The sequence below is a fragment of the Delphinus delphis genome, chromosome 14, assembly GCF_949987515.2.
Source record: "Delphinus delphis chromosome 14, mDelDel1.2, whole genome shotgun sequence".
Lineage (NCBI taxonomy): Eukaryota > Metazoa > Chordata > Mammalia > Artiodactyla > Delphinidae > Delphinus > Delphinus delphis.
The window spans coordinates 32,065,255-32,082,835 of NC_082696.1; the positions used below are offsets into that span (position 1 = coordinate 32,065,255).

The 17,581-nt window shown below is 38.6% G+C and overlaps 1 protein-coding gene across 7 annotated transcripts in view; it reads right to left on the bottom strand.

Annotated features, from left to right (window-relative positions):
- L3MBTL3 (L3MBTL histone methyl-lysine binding protein 3) overlaps window positions 1-17,581 on the bottom strand; it is a 117,759-nt gene that overhangs the window by 29,700 nt on the left and 70,478 nt on the right. For all 7 annotated transcript variants that reach the window (XM_060029973.1, XM_060029974.1, XM_060029978.1 and 4 more), the window contains 3 exons: window positions 11,516-11,630; window positions 8,770-8,872; window positions 953-1,102 (listed from right to left, as the gene is read on the bottom strand). In XM_060029973.1, coding sequence (XP_059885956.1) covers window positions 953-1,102; window positions 8,770-8,872; window positions 11,516-11,630 — 368 coding nt within the window. The remainder of the gene's footprint in view (window positions 1-952; window positions 1,103-8,769; window positions 8,873-11,515; window positions 11,631-17,581) is intronic.

Sequence of the window (17,581 nt, forward strand, 5' to 3'; positions counted from 1 at the left end):
GTTCCTCTTGTGGAGCACAGGCTCTAGGGTGTGCGGGCTTCAGTAGTTGCAGCACACGGGCTCAATAGTGTGGCTCGAGGGCTCTAGAGCGCAGGCTCAGTAGTTGTGGTGCACGTGCTTAGCTGCTCCGTGGCATGTGGGATCTTCCCGGACCAGGGATTGAACCCATGTCCCCTGCATTGGCAGGTGGATTCTTAACCACTGGGCCACCAGGGAAGTCCAAGAATTTATTAATTCAAATGTTTTATTAATTCAAATGTTCACTTGGTTCATCCATGAGAACAAAAGTTACAAAATATTAATCAAAGAACTACAGTGTCTTAGATTTTAAAAACTCTCCATAAAAGAAAGCCCCAAAACCTAAGGATCATCTTTCTATTAATGCTTTCTTTTAGTAATATCTTTAGTTAATATAAAGGCAGAGGCCATTTACTTAAAACATCAAACAAAACTTGGTTCTTTATCTAATAATCCACGGAGGTTAAAACATTCCAACTCAACTCTACAAGTGATATCAAAACCAAATGACTGGGCATACAGTACAACAAATATCCTAATCATTAAATGAAATAATGTAGATGCAAGTACTTGGCATATAATGAACACTAAAAAGAAATAGTGTCCATTTTTCACAGGGAATCTACCATCTTCTTTGTAAAGGATGCTTTTATACAAATATTGATCCGTTCATTCAGAGTATGAATTGGCATGAAATAAAAAGGGGATTTCCAAACTTCTAACATCAAGCAAGTTCAACTAAAAGATGAACAAGTAATACGATATCCTGCCTGATTTGGACATACTTTTATAAGTACCATCGGCCTCACGTTAAGTCAGGTGCATTTTCAATAATGTACTAGAAGACATCACTACAGAACATAAATCACCTAAGGAAAAAAAATCTTCCAACTACAGTACCTCTAAATAACGCTAATATTTCCACTTTAATTACCTGGTTTCAGGAGAAGAAGAGATTTCATTTGTGTCTGCCCTTTTACTTCTTGGAAATGATGGACTAGCCGCAGGCATCTCACCACTTAAGCGGTCTGGGAAAATTCGGTCTTTATTCAAATTGATTTCTGAATAGGGACAGGTGGCAGCACTAAAACATTAAAATTTTAAAAAAACGAAAGAAAAGAACACTCCTGTTAGAGTATAATTACTTCTTCCAATTAAAATGACAAGCTAAAAATATAAAATGCAAAAATTTAACTGGATATATATATTTACATAGATTAAACATACAGTATGAAATATTTTATCTTTAAAACATAATTTAAGGGCTTCCCTGGTGGCGCAGTGGCTGAGAATCTGCCTGCCAATGCAGGGGACACAGGTTCAAGCCCTGGTCTGGTAAGATCCCACATGCCGCGGAGCAACTAGGCCCATGAGCCACAACTACTGAGCCTGCGCGTCTGGAGCCTGTGCTCCATAACAAGAGAGGCCGTGATAGTGAGAGGCCCGCGCACCGCAATGAAGAGTGGGCCCCGCTTGCCGCAACTAGAGAAAGCCCTTGAACAGAAACGAAGACCCAACACAGCCAAAAATAAATTAATTAAAACAAACAAACAAACAAACAAACATAATTTAAGTATATTCTGATAGAAAATACGTCTTTGCATTAGATTTTTAAATGCAGTCTTTGGAAGTGTGCGATGGTCACCGAAGGACTCCCTCCTGTGTTGTCCAAGGGCAGGGCCTGTGCATATCTCTAGGAACCATCAGCCCAAGAGAGAAATGCTTAACATAGAAGGGTGGGTGACAGAGGTGGGACAGAGACAGAGTGATTGACAGATGGAGCAGATCCCTTCCTAAAGTGATCTTCCACGCCCAGGGCCATCACAAACTGTTTAATTTCCTTTATAACAGCTGCTACCCTACAAAGGAAGGAGGTTCCCCCCATTTCCTGTCTCCAGGCCCATATGTATACCTGATATCCTAGGAAAAAAAAATCAATCTGTAGCTATTCCCATCCCTAATATGAAAACGGACCAGAAGCCAACTTGGATAATGACCCATCTAGCTCCCTTCCCTTCTATCTGTGACCACTGGTTCGTCTCTCAGATTCCATGGGGGGATCACTCCTGTTATCCAAGCAAAGGGAATCTAGGTCACTAACTGTTAATTCAGCATTAAGTCAGCATACTCCTGTGCCTGGGCCTCAGCTTTCCAGTCTCCAGAAAAACTGGGCAGCCTCTATCTCAATACATAATCAGCCCCTCCAACTAACTCCCTATCTTGCCCCTTGGTTTTTTTTTGTTTTGTTTTGTTTTTTTGTTGTTTCCCGTTGCGGAGCACAGGCTCTGGACGCGCAGGCTCAGTGGCCATGGCTCACGGGCCCAGCCGCTCTGCGGCATGTGGGATCTTCCTGTACCAGGGCACGAACCCGTGTCCCCTGCATCGGCAGGCGGACTCTCAACCACTGCGCCACCAGGGAAGCCCTGCCCCTTGGTTTTTAGGAAGCCTCCTGAAATCTGGAAATGATTGGGACTTAGGTAAATTATATTAGTGTCTTGCATATTCTTTTCCTCAGGTTAGGTACTATTTGGAATGTTGATAATCACCTAGGGAAAATTTTTAAACACTGACTTTCTGCCCTCTACCAAGAGAATCTGACACATCCTCCTGGGAGGAGAGAAGAGTCTGCAAATGCTCCCAAGTGATTCTGATAATGGTCTATAAAATTTATCACAGATACCTTGTAAGCAAAAGTACAATCTTTATTTTCTTTACTTACATGCTACTTTGATATCTATGCAAAAGAGGAAAGTAAATAACATTTGATCATGTGTTGACATAAATGTATATAATGTTAACCCAACAATAACAAAAACAAAACCAGTGATATTTACGGAGCATTTACTATATATAGAACACCATGCTAAGTATTTTACATTCAGTATTTTACTTGATCTTTACAGTAACCCACAAGGAAGGCTTTTCATATGACAAACTAAGTTTAAAATGGTTAGATAACTTCACTCTTGAATTATTTCATTCATTTGATCGACAAGTATTTATCAAGTAACTACGATGTGCTAATTACCTTTCTAGCCATGGGAAACACAGTCAAAATGAAAAAGACAAGCTGTCTGCTCTCATGGAGCTGATATTCTAGAAGGGGATGGGCTATACATGATCTACATAAATAAACTGGACAACCCCACATAGTGACAAAAGCCAGAATATAACGTAAGAGAGACTGTGGGGCTGCAGGGGGGGCGGTGAGGAAGGGCCTCTCCGAAGAAGGCATTCCAGGAAATGGGAAGAGTAATACAACACAGGGAAAGCCAGGCATGAGTAAGGGAAAGACAGACCGGCTAGGCTAGAGTGAAGTGATCAAGGGCAGGAGATGGTGTAGAAGCAGGCAGGGAAGTATTATGTAGGTCCTAGCAGGTCCTAGTCACCAGTTCATATTTTTATTTTAGGTTCAATGTGTAGCCATTGGAGGACCTTTGAATAAAGAAATGATATGGTTTGATTTACAACTGAGAATAAGCACTCAGGATTCTAGATGTGCTCTGCAGCTTTATCCACAACGAGCAGGCACAACTTGGAGGACTCCGTTTTCTCATTTGTAAAACGAAGATGACAACGACAAACATTACCACAGACTGAGCGCGTTACCCGGGCTGCGTGCTTTACTTGCATGACCTCGTCTAACTCCTGGGAAGTCACTCCTATTCTAATGCTCAGTTTATAGATGCTGAAACTGAGGCTTTAAAAAGGGAACTTGCGGGCTTCCCTGGTGGCGCAGTGGTTGAGAGCCCGCCTGCTGATGCAGGGGACACGGGTTCGTGCCCCCGGTCCGGGAAGATCCCACATGCCGCGGAGCGGCTGGGCTCGTGAGCCATGGCCGCTGAGCCCGCGCATCCGGAGCCTGTGCCCCGCAACGGGAGAGGCCACAACAGTGAGAGGCCCGCGTACCGCAAAAAAAAAAAAAAAAAAAAAAGCCTGGGCTGAATCCCAGGTCTGCCACTCTCTGATCCTGGGCACTTTCTCAAGCATTCTAAATCTCTCCTCCCACTTCTGTAAAACAGAGATTAGAACAGTGCCAGCTTTACAGAACTGCTGAGAGAATTAAATGAGATAACAGATCTAAGTGCCTCACAAATAGGAAGCCACAAAAAAAATCTTGCCTAGGATTATTATTTTAAAAGGAGAAGAGTAACACTTAACCCCTACTGTGTAAAAGACCATCAGCAAAAATAAACAATAGCATTAAAAACTCCATGATATGCCCCATTTATGGAGGCTCTCTGCTTCCCTCAGGAAAAGCTGATGCTTCCCTCCGAGTGCTACTCATTCATGCCTCTCCAAAAATCTGTTTGTACCACACTGTTCTCCTTAGAAGTAGGGGCCCTCTCCTCTGTACAGCCCATCACCTAACCCAGCAGACACTCAGTAAGTGTTTGTTCCACAAATGGATGGATGTTGAACGAACATGATGACTCTAGTTTGCAGGTATAAATCCAGAGTTACTAATTTTTTAAAACTCTCCATGGACTTTATAAATATCCTTTAAGGTTGCAGGAAGTACTCTCTGTTTTTTTCTCTTCTTATTTAATTTCACCAAGATAAACCTTACATAGGAAACATTTCCTTCTGAAGGCATTAGGTATGTAGAACATTTAGTTTTATATAACTTTAGTTATCCTTTAATCTCCTCCCATTATGACCTCTCGGTAGGCCAAATGAATGAATCAACAAAGGGAAACACCATGACACAACCAATATTAATGCTGCCTTGCTAGAGACAGAATTAAGTCATCTGGCTCCTGAACATCCCTAGAAATGAGAACACCGTATCCACATCCAACTCACTCACTGATTGTTTACATTTCAACATTGAAAAACATCACATTCTTACATTTCATTGTTGAGAACACATTTCTGTTTCTAACACTTCTTAGATCAAATTCAACTATTGTAATTTCTGGAGACTCTAACAACACATGCTAGTCAAAACACAGGCTTTTGCTTACACGTTCATAAAATTGATTATTCGTGCCCAAAGAGCAACTTTCCTTGTTATCTAAGCAAAGAATGCATGTTTTGATTTATGTGGTTTCTCAGTAGATTAATCCAAGCAGAATTTTCTCGTTGTTTTCCTAAGCACAGCATTCTCAGTAAGGACAAAACTAAGCGCCAGGGAAATGAACCTTTTAAAGAACAGCCATGATGCAGCAGTTCGTCCACAAGCCTACCAAGGAAATGGAAAACAGGCTGTGACTGGTAAGGATTAATATCCTGCCAGATAAAGAGCTTTGAGTGCTGAAAAGAGAACAGCATATTCAGGGAGACTAAGAAAAGCCAGCTGAGAGGGCTGAAAAGAAGGGAATATAGGACACAGGCAGGAGCTGACACTAGTTCTCTGGATCGCATCCCTGCCCCAGAGTTATATACAGATCTGCCGGTTATGTCTGATACGTGACAAGGAAATGAACACAATGAACACGACTTCTTTATCAATGCATGGCTTCTAAGCCATGAGGTATACTTCTTCCTCTCTCATTCCAGAAAACAATGAGTCATTCTCCACTATGGTTCCAATTATACTGGTAGATTTTTTTGGATCACATTTCTCCATAACATCTTTCATGATCCTCCCCATAATTTCTCCCTTCATTTAGCAAATACAACACTGCATCTTTGAAAAAAGATTCCAGAGACAGTCACTGAAACTTTGTGAAATGGGTGTGGACCAGGTGAAGGACCCTCAGAGGTCCACAGCACACTTAGGGAAAGGCAGCCTTAATGAATGGCTGCTGCCATCAGGCAGGGGACAGGACTGTCACCACTGACCTCGCTGTGACAGGCAAACCTCTCTGCTCAGACCTACAGCACTCCTAAAGAGATTATGGACATTGTTACAAGGTGGATTTTCTTCCCAGAAGACCAAAAAAAAAAAATTCTTTGTACATTTTTCATTGTACCCCCCAAAACATAATGTCAGTATTCACCCGTTTTTAAGATTTCTTTTTTTCCTTCATAATTTGAGCAAATTGCCTTTGGTTCAGTGAACATCTTGGGGTTGTACAGTAGAGAGGTACATATGTCAAAGTTTCAATATTAGTTACTATTTTGTATCTTATATTTTAATAAAATTATGTACAGCTTTTATAGGTCCATTAGTCCCTGAGTTCTTTGAAGGCTGGATCTGTGACTAATTCAGGGAGCCGTGCCCTGAGAGTCAGTGAGAGGGGGTGGTCAAGGGCACAGTTAGACTGGGCACCATTCCTGGCTCCCCCGTCACCAGCAGTCAAGTAGGCAAGTTAGAAAAACCTCTAGAGTGCCATGGTGGCTTCATCAAAAAAATGGCGGAAATAATAGTTCTGTATTATAGGGTCGCTTGAAGGTTATCCAATACATGTAAAACAATTAGTGCAAAGCTCAGAGAGAGTAAATAAATGCTCAATAAATCTTACTAAAAAAAAAACCCACTGCTCAAAAATATGTACTAAATGGAAGAATTTATAGATATATAATGGAAATTTAGCATACTAATGAGTTTTTGGACTTATATACAGTAGTCACTCCCTATCCGTGGTTTTGCTTTCTGTGGTTTCACTTATCTGAGGTCAACCAAGGTACGAAAATATTAAACGAAAAATTCCAAAAATAAACAATTCATAGGTTTTAAACTGTGCGCCATTCTGAGTAGTGTGACGAAATCTCACGCTGTCCTACTCTGACCTGCCAGGGAGCAAATCACCCCTTAGTCCAGTGTATCCTGCCCGTTAGTCACTTAGTAGCCACCTAGGTTATCAGATCCACTGTCGAGGTATCACAGGGCTTGTGTTAAGTCACCCTTACTGCACTTAATAACAGCCCAAAGTGCAACAGTAGTGATGCTGGCAATCCAGGTACACCAAAGAGAAGCCGTGAAGTGCTTCCTTAGGTGAAAAAGTGACAGTTCTTGACTTCATGAAGAAAGAAAAAGTCATATGCTGAGGTTGCTAAACTCTACAGTAAGAACAAATCTTCTATCTGTGAAATTTTGAAGAAAGAAAAAGAAATTCATGTTAGTACTGCTGTCACACCTCAAACTGCGAAAGTTAGTGTATAATAAGCATTGAGTTAAACTGGAAAAGGCATTAAATTTGTACAATGAGATATTTAGAGAGAGAGAGACCACATTCACATAACTTTTAATATAATATATTGTTATAATTGTTCTATTTTATTATTATTGTTGCCAATCTCTTACTCTGCCTAATTTATAAATTAAATTTTATCACAGGTATGTATGTATAGGAAAAAACATAGTACATGTAGGGTTCGGTACTATCGGAGGTTTCAGGCATCCACTGGGGATCTTGGAACATATCTCCCACAGGGATAAGGGGGGTAAGGGAGATACTACTGTAATGCCTAAAAGTAATCCAGCTGCTTTCACTTGCCAATACTGAATCACTTCTAAGATGCAGTATTTTTATGTCCCTTTAATCATACAGTTTTTGGTTTGCAGTCATACAAGCCATGAAAAGGATTTTTAAATGGATATTTGCAAATGGAATCATTATTCTGTCTATGCATAGACTTTTACTCTGGAACACACTGAACCCCATAAAAAAACTTGGCATGGGCTTCCCTGGTGGCACAGTGGTTGACAGTCCGCTTGCTGGTGCAGGGGACACGGGTTTGTGTCCTGGTCCGGGAAGTTCCCACATGCCGCGGAGCGGCTGGGCCCGTGAGCCATGGCTGCTGAGCCTGCGCATCCGGAGCCTGTGCGTCCGGAGCCTGTGCTCCGCAACGGGAGAGGCCACAAAAATGAGAGGCCCGCGTACCGCAAAAAAAAACACAAAAAAAAACCTAAAAAAACTTGTCAGGAGTGTTGCAAAAGGAAGATAAGCAGCATTTGAGGCTGCAGAGATTTAAGAAAGAGGAAATTATATAAAGATAAAATAATCACACCAATTTAACAATTCCTATTAATTCTTAGAGGAACAGGTAGTGAAATCTTCAGATTTTTTAAAGACCTAGATTCACAACCTGTATAAACTAGGTAAACAAGGAATCATTATTATTACTGGGCCATCCAATTAACATACAGTTAGAATACTTATACCAACAAATTATTATTCTAATATGTACGTGAATTAGGTGATACCTCTGTCCTCTAAAAATCCCAGTTAAATCACAGAAATTTCTTACTATTTCAGTAATATTTTAACGTGTCTACAAAGATCCCAAATTGCCTAAACAATACATCAAATTTCAAATGTACAAATTTGGTTTCTTTCTTTTAAGTTACTTAGATGTGAGAGAAAAATATTGAAAAACTTTATTTTTGACAATGTATTCTGATGTTTGTCTACTTATATTTGTGCCTTTTGTGATCTTTGCTGCTAATCTACAATAATCTCACCTCTTGTTATTCAAATTGTTGAGTCACCCAATCATAGAATATTCTACCAAACAAAGACTTTCAACAAGGCCTGCCCCCTTCTCATTATTAATAATCAACCCAAAATGACTATCTCAGAAGTTCAGTATCTATAAAACTAATCAGGTTGCCAAGAAAAGCCAAGTACCTAGAGTAAATCTATTTTAAATCATGAACGCATTCTTTCCCAGGCAAACTTAACTACAGATACACGCTACATTTTTACATGGTCACCATGGTAACTACATTTCATATGGATCTGAATGCAGAATTAGTTAATATCTATTTAGTATACATGGAAATCATTATCTTCCACATACAAGGGACAGGCACCCTCTGACCACATCAGGAATCTCCACCTGAGTGGCAGCACCACATACCTGTGAGGGCCCAGGTGTCTTGCTCTCTTAAAATGGCCAATCCCTTTACATCCTGGGGTTGAGCATCCACCGTGTTCCGAGGCTTCCATTAATTCTAAGGGGCCTATTAAAAAGCCAAAAAAAAGCAAAAATTTAAGGCTATAAGAGTCAAATGTCTTGGATCAGAATAGGGAAAAAAATTCAATTTTTCAATCAACATGTATAAACAGAAAAAGAAGGTCCTACAAAATTAAAAATATGTCTAAAGTTTCTACTTCTAAAGGTTTTCCCCTAGGACTTTGCTCACACTTCAACAGTGAAATGGTAACCTTTGATCCAACCCTCTTCCAAAATGTCACAAATTCCAGAGATACCGAAATCTAAAATAATGAGATGATTCTGAACATTCTGATCAAGTAAATAACATAATTAATATATGAATACCTGCACACTGTGAAAACTTCAGAGAATACACCAGAATACAGAACAGTTACAGATCCCCTCAAGCAACTCTCCTCACATTTCATTCCTTTTCCTGACTAATCATGTTAATGTGTAACCTTCCTAGATGTTCCAAGCATTCCCACATGTATCTATATTTGTATATATACATGTATCAAGTTTTTGGTTTTGTTTTATTTTGCCACATAAAAGGCACAACATAGATACGTACGATTCTGAAACATTCTTCTTTGGTCTTTAACTTCACGTCTTATAAATCTTTCCATCTCAATAGTAATATTTTTATGACTGTTGCATTGTAGCTGTAGCATGAGTGCACTATAATTTATTTAACCAATATTTGTTTCCAAGGTTTATTACTTTAAACATACTGTAACCGATACCATGTCTGTGTATTCTGGTGCCCTTATGTAGCTTCTATGTGGCATCCAGAAGTGAAGCCACCAGGTGGGGAAGGCATGTGAAATTTTTAAGAAACCCAACAATAATGTATTTGCTACATTTTTCTTTCTACAATGTATGTATTTTCCTCCAAAACTGAGATCTGGCATGTCAAGTTCTCAGTGTACCTTTTTTAAAAAATTGAAGCTAACTGAAATTTTTATTGAGGTGACTGTAGCTTCGCATGCAGTTGTAAGTAATAATACACAGGGAGATCCCTTGTACACTTTGCCCAGTTTTTCCCAATGGTACTATTCTGCAAAACTACAAGACAAAATCACTATTAGGATATTGACATTGATACATTAAATTTTGATAGTCTGACAAATTGTCTTCCAAAATTTAGTACTAGTTTTAAAAGATGATGATATTGTTAAAGTCTAGAAACACTCTACTTTTTCAAATATTAAATTTTTTCTTTTATGTATTTTTGACTATCAGGTAACTAAAAATGCAGTAAGAGGCAAAAGGATTAACCAAAGAAGAAATGTACAGTAGAGAAGTATTGGGTTGGCCAAAAGGTTTGTTCGGTTTTTCCCATAAGATGGCTCTAGTAGTACTTAGTTGTCTTTAACTTATTTCAAAACAATTTTGTTAGATTTTATGTGACAGCTGTCATATTAGCATGTATTTAAAAAAAGACATCAGAATTGGTGAATTTTTGTGTAGCCATTTTAATACTGAAGATGGAAGACAAAAAGCAACATTTTTGGCATATTATGCTTTATTATTTCAAGAAAGGTCAAGCGCAGCCAAAATGCAAAAAAAGATTTGTGTAGTGTATGGAGAAAGTGCTGTGACTGATCGAACATGTCAAAAATGGTTTGTGAAGTTTCGGGCTGGAGATTTCTCACTGGACGATGCTCCATGAGACCAGTTGAAGCTGACAGCGATCAAATCGAGACATTAATTGAGAACAATCAACATTATACCAGGTGGGAGATAGCTGACATACCCAAAATATCAAATCAAGCATTGAAAATCATTTGCACCAGCCTGGTTATGTTTATCACTTTGATGTATGGGTTCCACATAAGTTAAGCGAAAAAAACCTTCTTGACCATATTTCTGCATGTGATTCTCTTCTTAAACGTAATGAAAACATTCCGTTTTTAAAACAAACTGTGATAGGCAATGAAAAGTGGATACTGTACAATAATGTGGAACAGAAGAGATCGTGGGGCAAGTGAAATGAACCACCACCAACCACACCAAGGGCCAGTCTTCATCCAAAGAAGGTGATGTATATATGGTGGGACTGGAAGAGAGTCGTCTATTATGAGCTCCTTCTGGAAAACCAAATGATTAATTTCAACAAGTACTGCCCGCAATTAGACCAACTGAAAGCAGCACTCGATGAAAAGCGCCCAGAATTAGTCAACAGAAAACACATAATTTTCCATCAGGATAACGCAAGACCGCATGTTTCTTTGATGACCAGGCAAAAACTGTTACATCTTGGCTGGGAAGTTCTGATTCATCTGCTGTATTCACCAGACATTGCACCTTCGGATTTCCATTTTTTAGGTCTTTACAAAATTCTCTTAATGGAAAAAATTTCAATTCACTGTAAGACTGTAAAAGGCACCTGGAACAGTTCTTTGCTCAAAAAGATAATTAAGTTTTGGGAAGACTGAATTACGAAGTTGCCTGAAAAATGGCAGAAGGTAGTGGAAAAAAAGGGTGAATACACTGTCAATAAAGTTCTTGGTGAAAATGAAAAATGTGTCTTTTATTTTTACTTAAAAACTGAAGGCACTTTTTGGCCAACCCAATAGAACGAGAAGGTAGAGGAAAAGAAAATATTAAGCACACTATACAAGAAAATGGAAACATTTCTTTAGGTCATCACTGTGTCTCTTACTCAAAGGAGGCTGAAGAGGATGCCCGGTTTTTGAACACCAACCGACGGGGTGAATATCAGGAGAATCTGCATCTATCCAGTAATCATAGCAACTATTCCAGCCATCAAAGTGAACCTGGATAACAAAAAGAAATTAATAGTATAATTTAGGTCACGAGAATTCCTACAGTAAAAGTTTTGCCCACCATAACCATCTTCATTCTCTTCTAACTTATTTAGTACATTTAATATCCAGATAAATTATCCAAATTACTTCATCCTAGTATGAGAAAAGAGGTACTGTTGGGGCTTCCCTTGTGGCGCAGTGGTTGAGAGTCCGCCTGCCGATGCAGGGGACACGGGTTCGTGCCCCGGTCCGGGAGGATCCCACATGCCACGGAGCGGCTGGGCCCGTGAGCCATGGCCACTGAGCCTGTGCGTCCGGAGCCTGTGCTCCGCAATGGGAGAGGCCACAGCAGTGAGAGGCCCGCGTACCGCAAAAAAAAAAAAAGAGGTGCTGTTGAACTACATTATCTAACCATAATTAAATGTCTTGCCAAGGGCACTTTTTGGGTAATACTTCTACAGACATATTACATGTATCTCCCACTACTATAAGCAGTTTGAGTACCTAACATCTTCACATGAGCAACACTAAACACCCAATAAATATTACTGAGTGATGAATAAATCAGGGAAGGGAGGGAGGAGGAGGGAGAGTAGAGAGGCAGGGCCTTTCATATAAATGTCAAGTCTCCTAGAATTATGCTAAAGAAGACTTAAAAAAATTCAGCAGATGGACACCCAATTTACAAAATATGCCTCCATCAAATGCATTTTAAAATATTTTTTCTCATAAATAACTACAATATCTCTCAAAGAGATTTTACAGGGTGGTCAGGGCTACCAACTTTACTGGCCACCATGTAAAAGGGCAGTTAGTCTTTCAGGCATGGTTACGAAGGATCAGCTACATCTCTTTCAAGTATCACATAGTTTTTATCTTTTAGAAGGAAAGGATATACTAAAATGTTATATATATTGTATTTCAGATCAAGTTTGCCAGCTAGATTTCCTTCTTAAAGTCTATGAATCTCTTACTACTAAAAACACAATAGATGCCAGATGGATAAAAAAATCCGAACACTGAAAACTGAACAATAAAAGTTCTAGAAGAAAGCGTACATTAATATATTTATCTTAGAGTGCAGTAGCCTTTGTAAGGAAGACACCAAACTCAAAAGCCATAAAAGAAAAGAGGTATCAATTCGAATACATCAAAATTTAAATATTCACAATGGCAAATATTACTGCTGGCAAGATGGAAAACCCAAAGGAAAACTGAAAAACACATCTGTTAACATGTGACAATGTACTTCGTTCCTTAATTTGTAAAAACACCATATATCAGTATAAAAAGATGAAAAATCCAACAGGAAAGATGGAAAAGATAAATGGCTCATAAACAAGAAAATAAATTGTTAGTAAACATGTGAAAAAGCAATCAATTTCACTTATAACTAAAAAACTACAAATTAAAATCACAGGATGAAATTCTTCTTTCAATATGCCAAAATATTCCATTTTGGTGACTTCTAGAGCTGATAAGTATGAGAATAAATGGACGTTCTCATAGACCATTGACAGGAGTGTTGACTGGTGAGATATTTCTGGAGAGTTATTTGGCAATAATGGATCAACACTTAAAATATATCATCTTTGACTTGATAATCTAAATAACTCAACTCGTTGTAGTAGAAAGCAACCAGAGTGTCTACCATCAGGAGATTGGTTAAATAAATTATGGTATATTTATATGATGGAATAGTACAGAGTTACTAAGGTATGTATATATGGGTTCAATATAATGTCCATTGCAATGACTCCACTTTCTCAAGCTTAGAAATTAATTAATCCTAGAATTAAATCCCACAGAATTCCACACCTGCAGGAAATCATGGATAATATTTTAAAGAGGAGAAAAGATCACAGAGCTAGTTAGGAGGAGTAAGAGGTTAAAATTCATGGATCCAAAATAAACTGATTCATCATTCACATACATTGCATATTAAAGGAGCACTTAAAGTTGTTTAACTTGAAACAACGCTTTCCTTTCCTCTGATCAAAAATAATGTTCAAATAACACAGAATGATATTCATGGTAATTTTCCAAAGTTTATGCTATCAATGCCACCAATAAATGAGCAGTCATAATTCACAGCATTATAGTTAAGTTTTAAGCATTCTAATTCTCAACTAAACATCAAGTGATAATGCTCTATTTTACTGGATACACGAAACTCTTATGTTTTCTCATCTTGCTGTTCCTGAATTTCACTTCTTCTATACTGGAATCAATGTCCCCATATCTCATGTTCCATTTGTTAAATTTTACAAAATTTAGCTATCTTCCTATAGCAAACAAACTCAATCCTAACAAGTAAGTGGTTCTCCAACCTGGATATACACTAGAATTACTCATGATTATTGAAAAGAAGAAAAAAAAATACAAAAATGGCTGAGCCCACCAAGGAGGTTCTGAACTTATAGCTTGGGTTCTGTGCACCTATATGTTTATTTAACTTCTAAGTAACTCTGCTATGCACTCAGAATTGAGTCCCACTGACACTAAACAGGACACTACTGTACAGCAATATAGACTCCAAAAATCTTAATATCATCATAAATAACAGGGTTCTTTAAAAAATTGCCTCCCATATACCTTCAAGAATATGTTGGAGCTACTATATCTGGCGATACCATAACCCCTTCCTACTTTTCATTAGAACTGACCTCTCAGTTTGGCAATGAAAAGTCATCTATCTTAGATGACAGATATACCTTAGTTACTACTGTAAATAAGTCTAACATCTCCTACAAACTAGGTTGGCCGGCAATCGGGAGAATCCTAGTACTTTAAGGTTAAATTTCAGAGTTAAAATTTAATTTAGATATTATGAACAGAGGTAACAATACAATTCCCTAAGTAGCAAATGCACTTAAAAACTGCTACCTAATCATTTATATGTGGAATCTAAAAAATAATACAAATGAATATATATGCAAAACAGAAAGAGACCCACAGATATAGAAAACAAACTAGTGGTTACCAGAGGGGAGAGAGAAGGGGGAAAGAACAAATTAGGGGTATGGGATTAACAGATGCAAACTACTATGTATAAAATAGATAAGCAACAAGGATATATTATACAGCACAGGGAATTATAGCCATTACTTGTAATAACTTTTAATGGAGTATAATCTGCAAAAATACTGAATCACTACACTGTACACCTGAAACTAATAAAATATTGTAAGTCAAGTATACTTCAATTAAAAAACTGCTGTCTGAAATTATGCGAACATTAATAATATATACAAAATTAATATTAGCCCTAATTAATATTCTTACTCTGGAAGCCCAGATGAAATAAATTTATTAAAGTTTATATAATTTCATTTCATCTTTACTACTTCAGTCCCTGGCACATTAAGAGGCTTTAAACAAACAAAAAAATCAGACACTCTAGTAATGGTAACTGATAGCTTTTCTCTTGCTGGGTCCCATTTTGAAATGAAATCAAATGCCTGACAAACAGCAAGAGAGGAAGATACATAAACATACAACACGAAATATTTAAACATTGTACAGAACATAAAAAGACATCCAAAAATATTTATAATAGAAATGTCCCAGTATAAAAACAATTAAATATAAAAGCAACTCAGCAACAAGGCTGAATTTAATTAAAATTCTAAAGAAAATAGACTATTATGTATCAAAGCATAGTACAGATGATTTAACTTACACATATTTAAAATTATAGTTTAGAAAACTGAATACATTTTTTAACCTAGGAGTGTAATTTGGACGCTTTATAAAAACTTAATACTCGTTATTGAAAATTTCAAGATTAAGACAGATAATATTTTTAGAAAGCACACTATTTCTTTTTTAAAAAAATGATTTGGTTGTATTTTCTGTTCAGGTGAAAGGCAACTCAGTAAAACACATTTTAGACCCAGGTGCTTATTTCTGCGCTCTTCTGAAATGAAAGTTATGTTTGAAAAGGTACAAACCCAGAAGAACAAAGGACAAATGGAGAAGGAAAGTAGCTGATAGGTGAGAAGTGGCAATGATGTATGTGGAGGGCAGAAGCAGATGAGCGAGTGCTGACCCACTGGTAGAGAGTGGGTGGGTTGCAACCCAGATGCCTAGAGAGGGAATGCAGGCCCAGAGTGAACTGGCTCACAGTGCAGAACCCAGAAGGACTCAATGTGGAGGCAGCAGGTATGTGAGGAGGTCTGGAAAATGACAGGATTGGCTCAAACTCTGAATATGGAGTGGTTAGACCTCTAGGTCTGATTCTCTATGCCACCCACCAAAGTAACTGCCCCTTCAGCAACCCCGCAAGAGTAGAGGTTTACTTTCTAGAGACATAAGCATGGAGGTTTTAAACTCCAGGACAATGGTGACGGGCAGGACAGAAAGCACACGGACTGAGTGAGAGCCTGTATCCTCCAACCCCATCCTTCTCCCTGCCTCACACAGTGGCCACCAAGTTTGCCCCTCCCTAGGGAGGAGACTAGAAGAAACGGAAAGGCTCTAGACCAAGAATCCAGACGCTGAAGAATGGGGACCTCCCTATGAAAAAGCTGACTCTCTGCTCTCTTTTCCCACATGAAGCCCAACAGCCAATAAAGCCCACCTTATTGACTAAAAACAACTAATGTTAAGCGCCTTTTCTTACTGTGAACAGCCAACCAAGGACTTGACGTTTGAAGAGAGGCTCTAATGTGAAAGCAGAAGCCAAACTAACTCAAAGAGGAATTTAGAGACAATAAAAGGAAACAGAAGGAAAACTATTACTGGTGTCCTCAGATAAGAAACAATATTGCTTCAGGAAATAAAAAGAGGATGCCATTTTGAAAGGGGGGAAGGGAGAAAACTAGAAAATAAGAAAAAACTCTTGAAAATTAAAAAAAACATAGTTGTAATTAAAAGTGCAATACAGGATTTAAAAAACAGTGGATATCTCTAAGCAAGAGGAAAAAAAAATCAGAGAAGCATAAGAAAGAAAATATAAGAAAAATAGGGGGTCCATCTCAGAGGTTTAATACCAGAGTGTAGCAGGACTTGCAAGAGAGCAGTGAGAGAGAAGGAAGTCATCAAAGCAATAATGTAAGAACATTTCTAAAACCCAAAGGATATGAAAATCCACAGTGAAAGGGTATTAGTGCCCTGCATGATAAATGAAAAAAGACCCTCACACCAAGGCACGTCACCACAAAACATCAGAATATCAGGGACAAAGATGGTCATGAGAGTTTCCAGAGAGAAAAGGTACATCACCCAGAGAGAAGGAACCCAGTGGCCTTGGATGTCTCAAAAACTAACACTTGGGCTTCCCTGGTGGCGCAGTGGTTGAAAGCCCGCCTGCTGATGCAGGGGACACGGGCTCGTGCCCCGGTCCGGGAAGATCCCACATGCCGCGGAGCGGCTGGGCCCGTGAGCCATGGCCGCTGAGCCTGCGTGTCCGGAGCCTGTTGCTCCGCAACGGGAGAGGCCACAACAGTGAGAGGCCCGCGTACCGCAAAAAAACAAAAACAAAAACAAAAACAAAAAAAAACTAACACTTGACGTGGGAAGACAGCAGAACAATGCTTGTAGTTTCTGAGGGGAAATGATTCTCTACCCCATCACAGTATGAATCAAGTGAAAGGCTAGTATATTGACATTTTCAGATATGCAAAGAGTCGAAAAATATGCCTTTCATACACCCTTCCTCAGAAAGTTACAGAAGATGTGTTTCAGCAAGGTAACGAGTATACAAAGAAGTATAAAGCATGAGACTCAGGAAAAATGAATATACAATATAGTGTGTTGGCAAAGAGGAGTCTCAGGATGAAAGCTGTGTGTGAGGCTGAGAGGGTAACCACGCTGATCAGAATAGGTGGCTGTTAGGCTGTGGGAAGAAGGGTTCAGGAAAAAAAGAAAGATAGATGCAAGATTCAAAAATACACTTGAGCTTTTTGACCAAAAGACTTGTCAGATTTATTGGAGCATTTGTTAAAATCTAGTAAGAA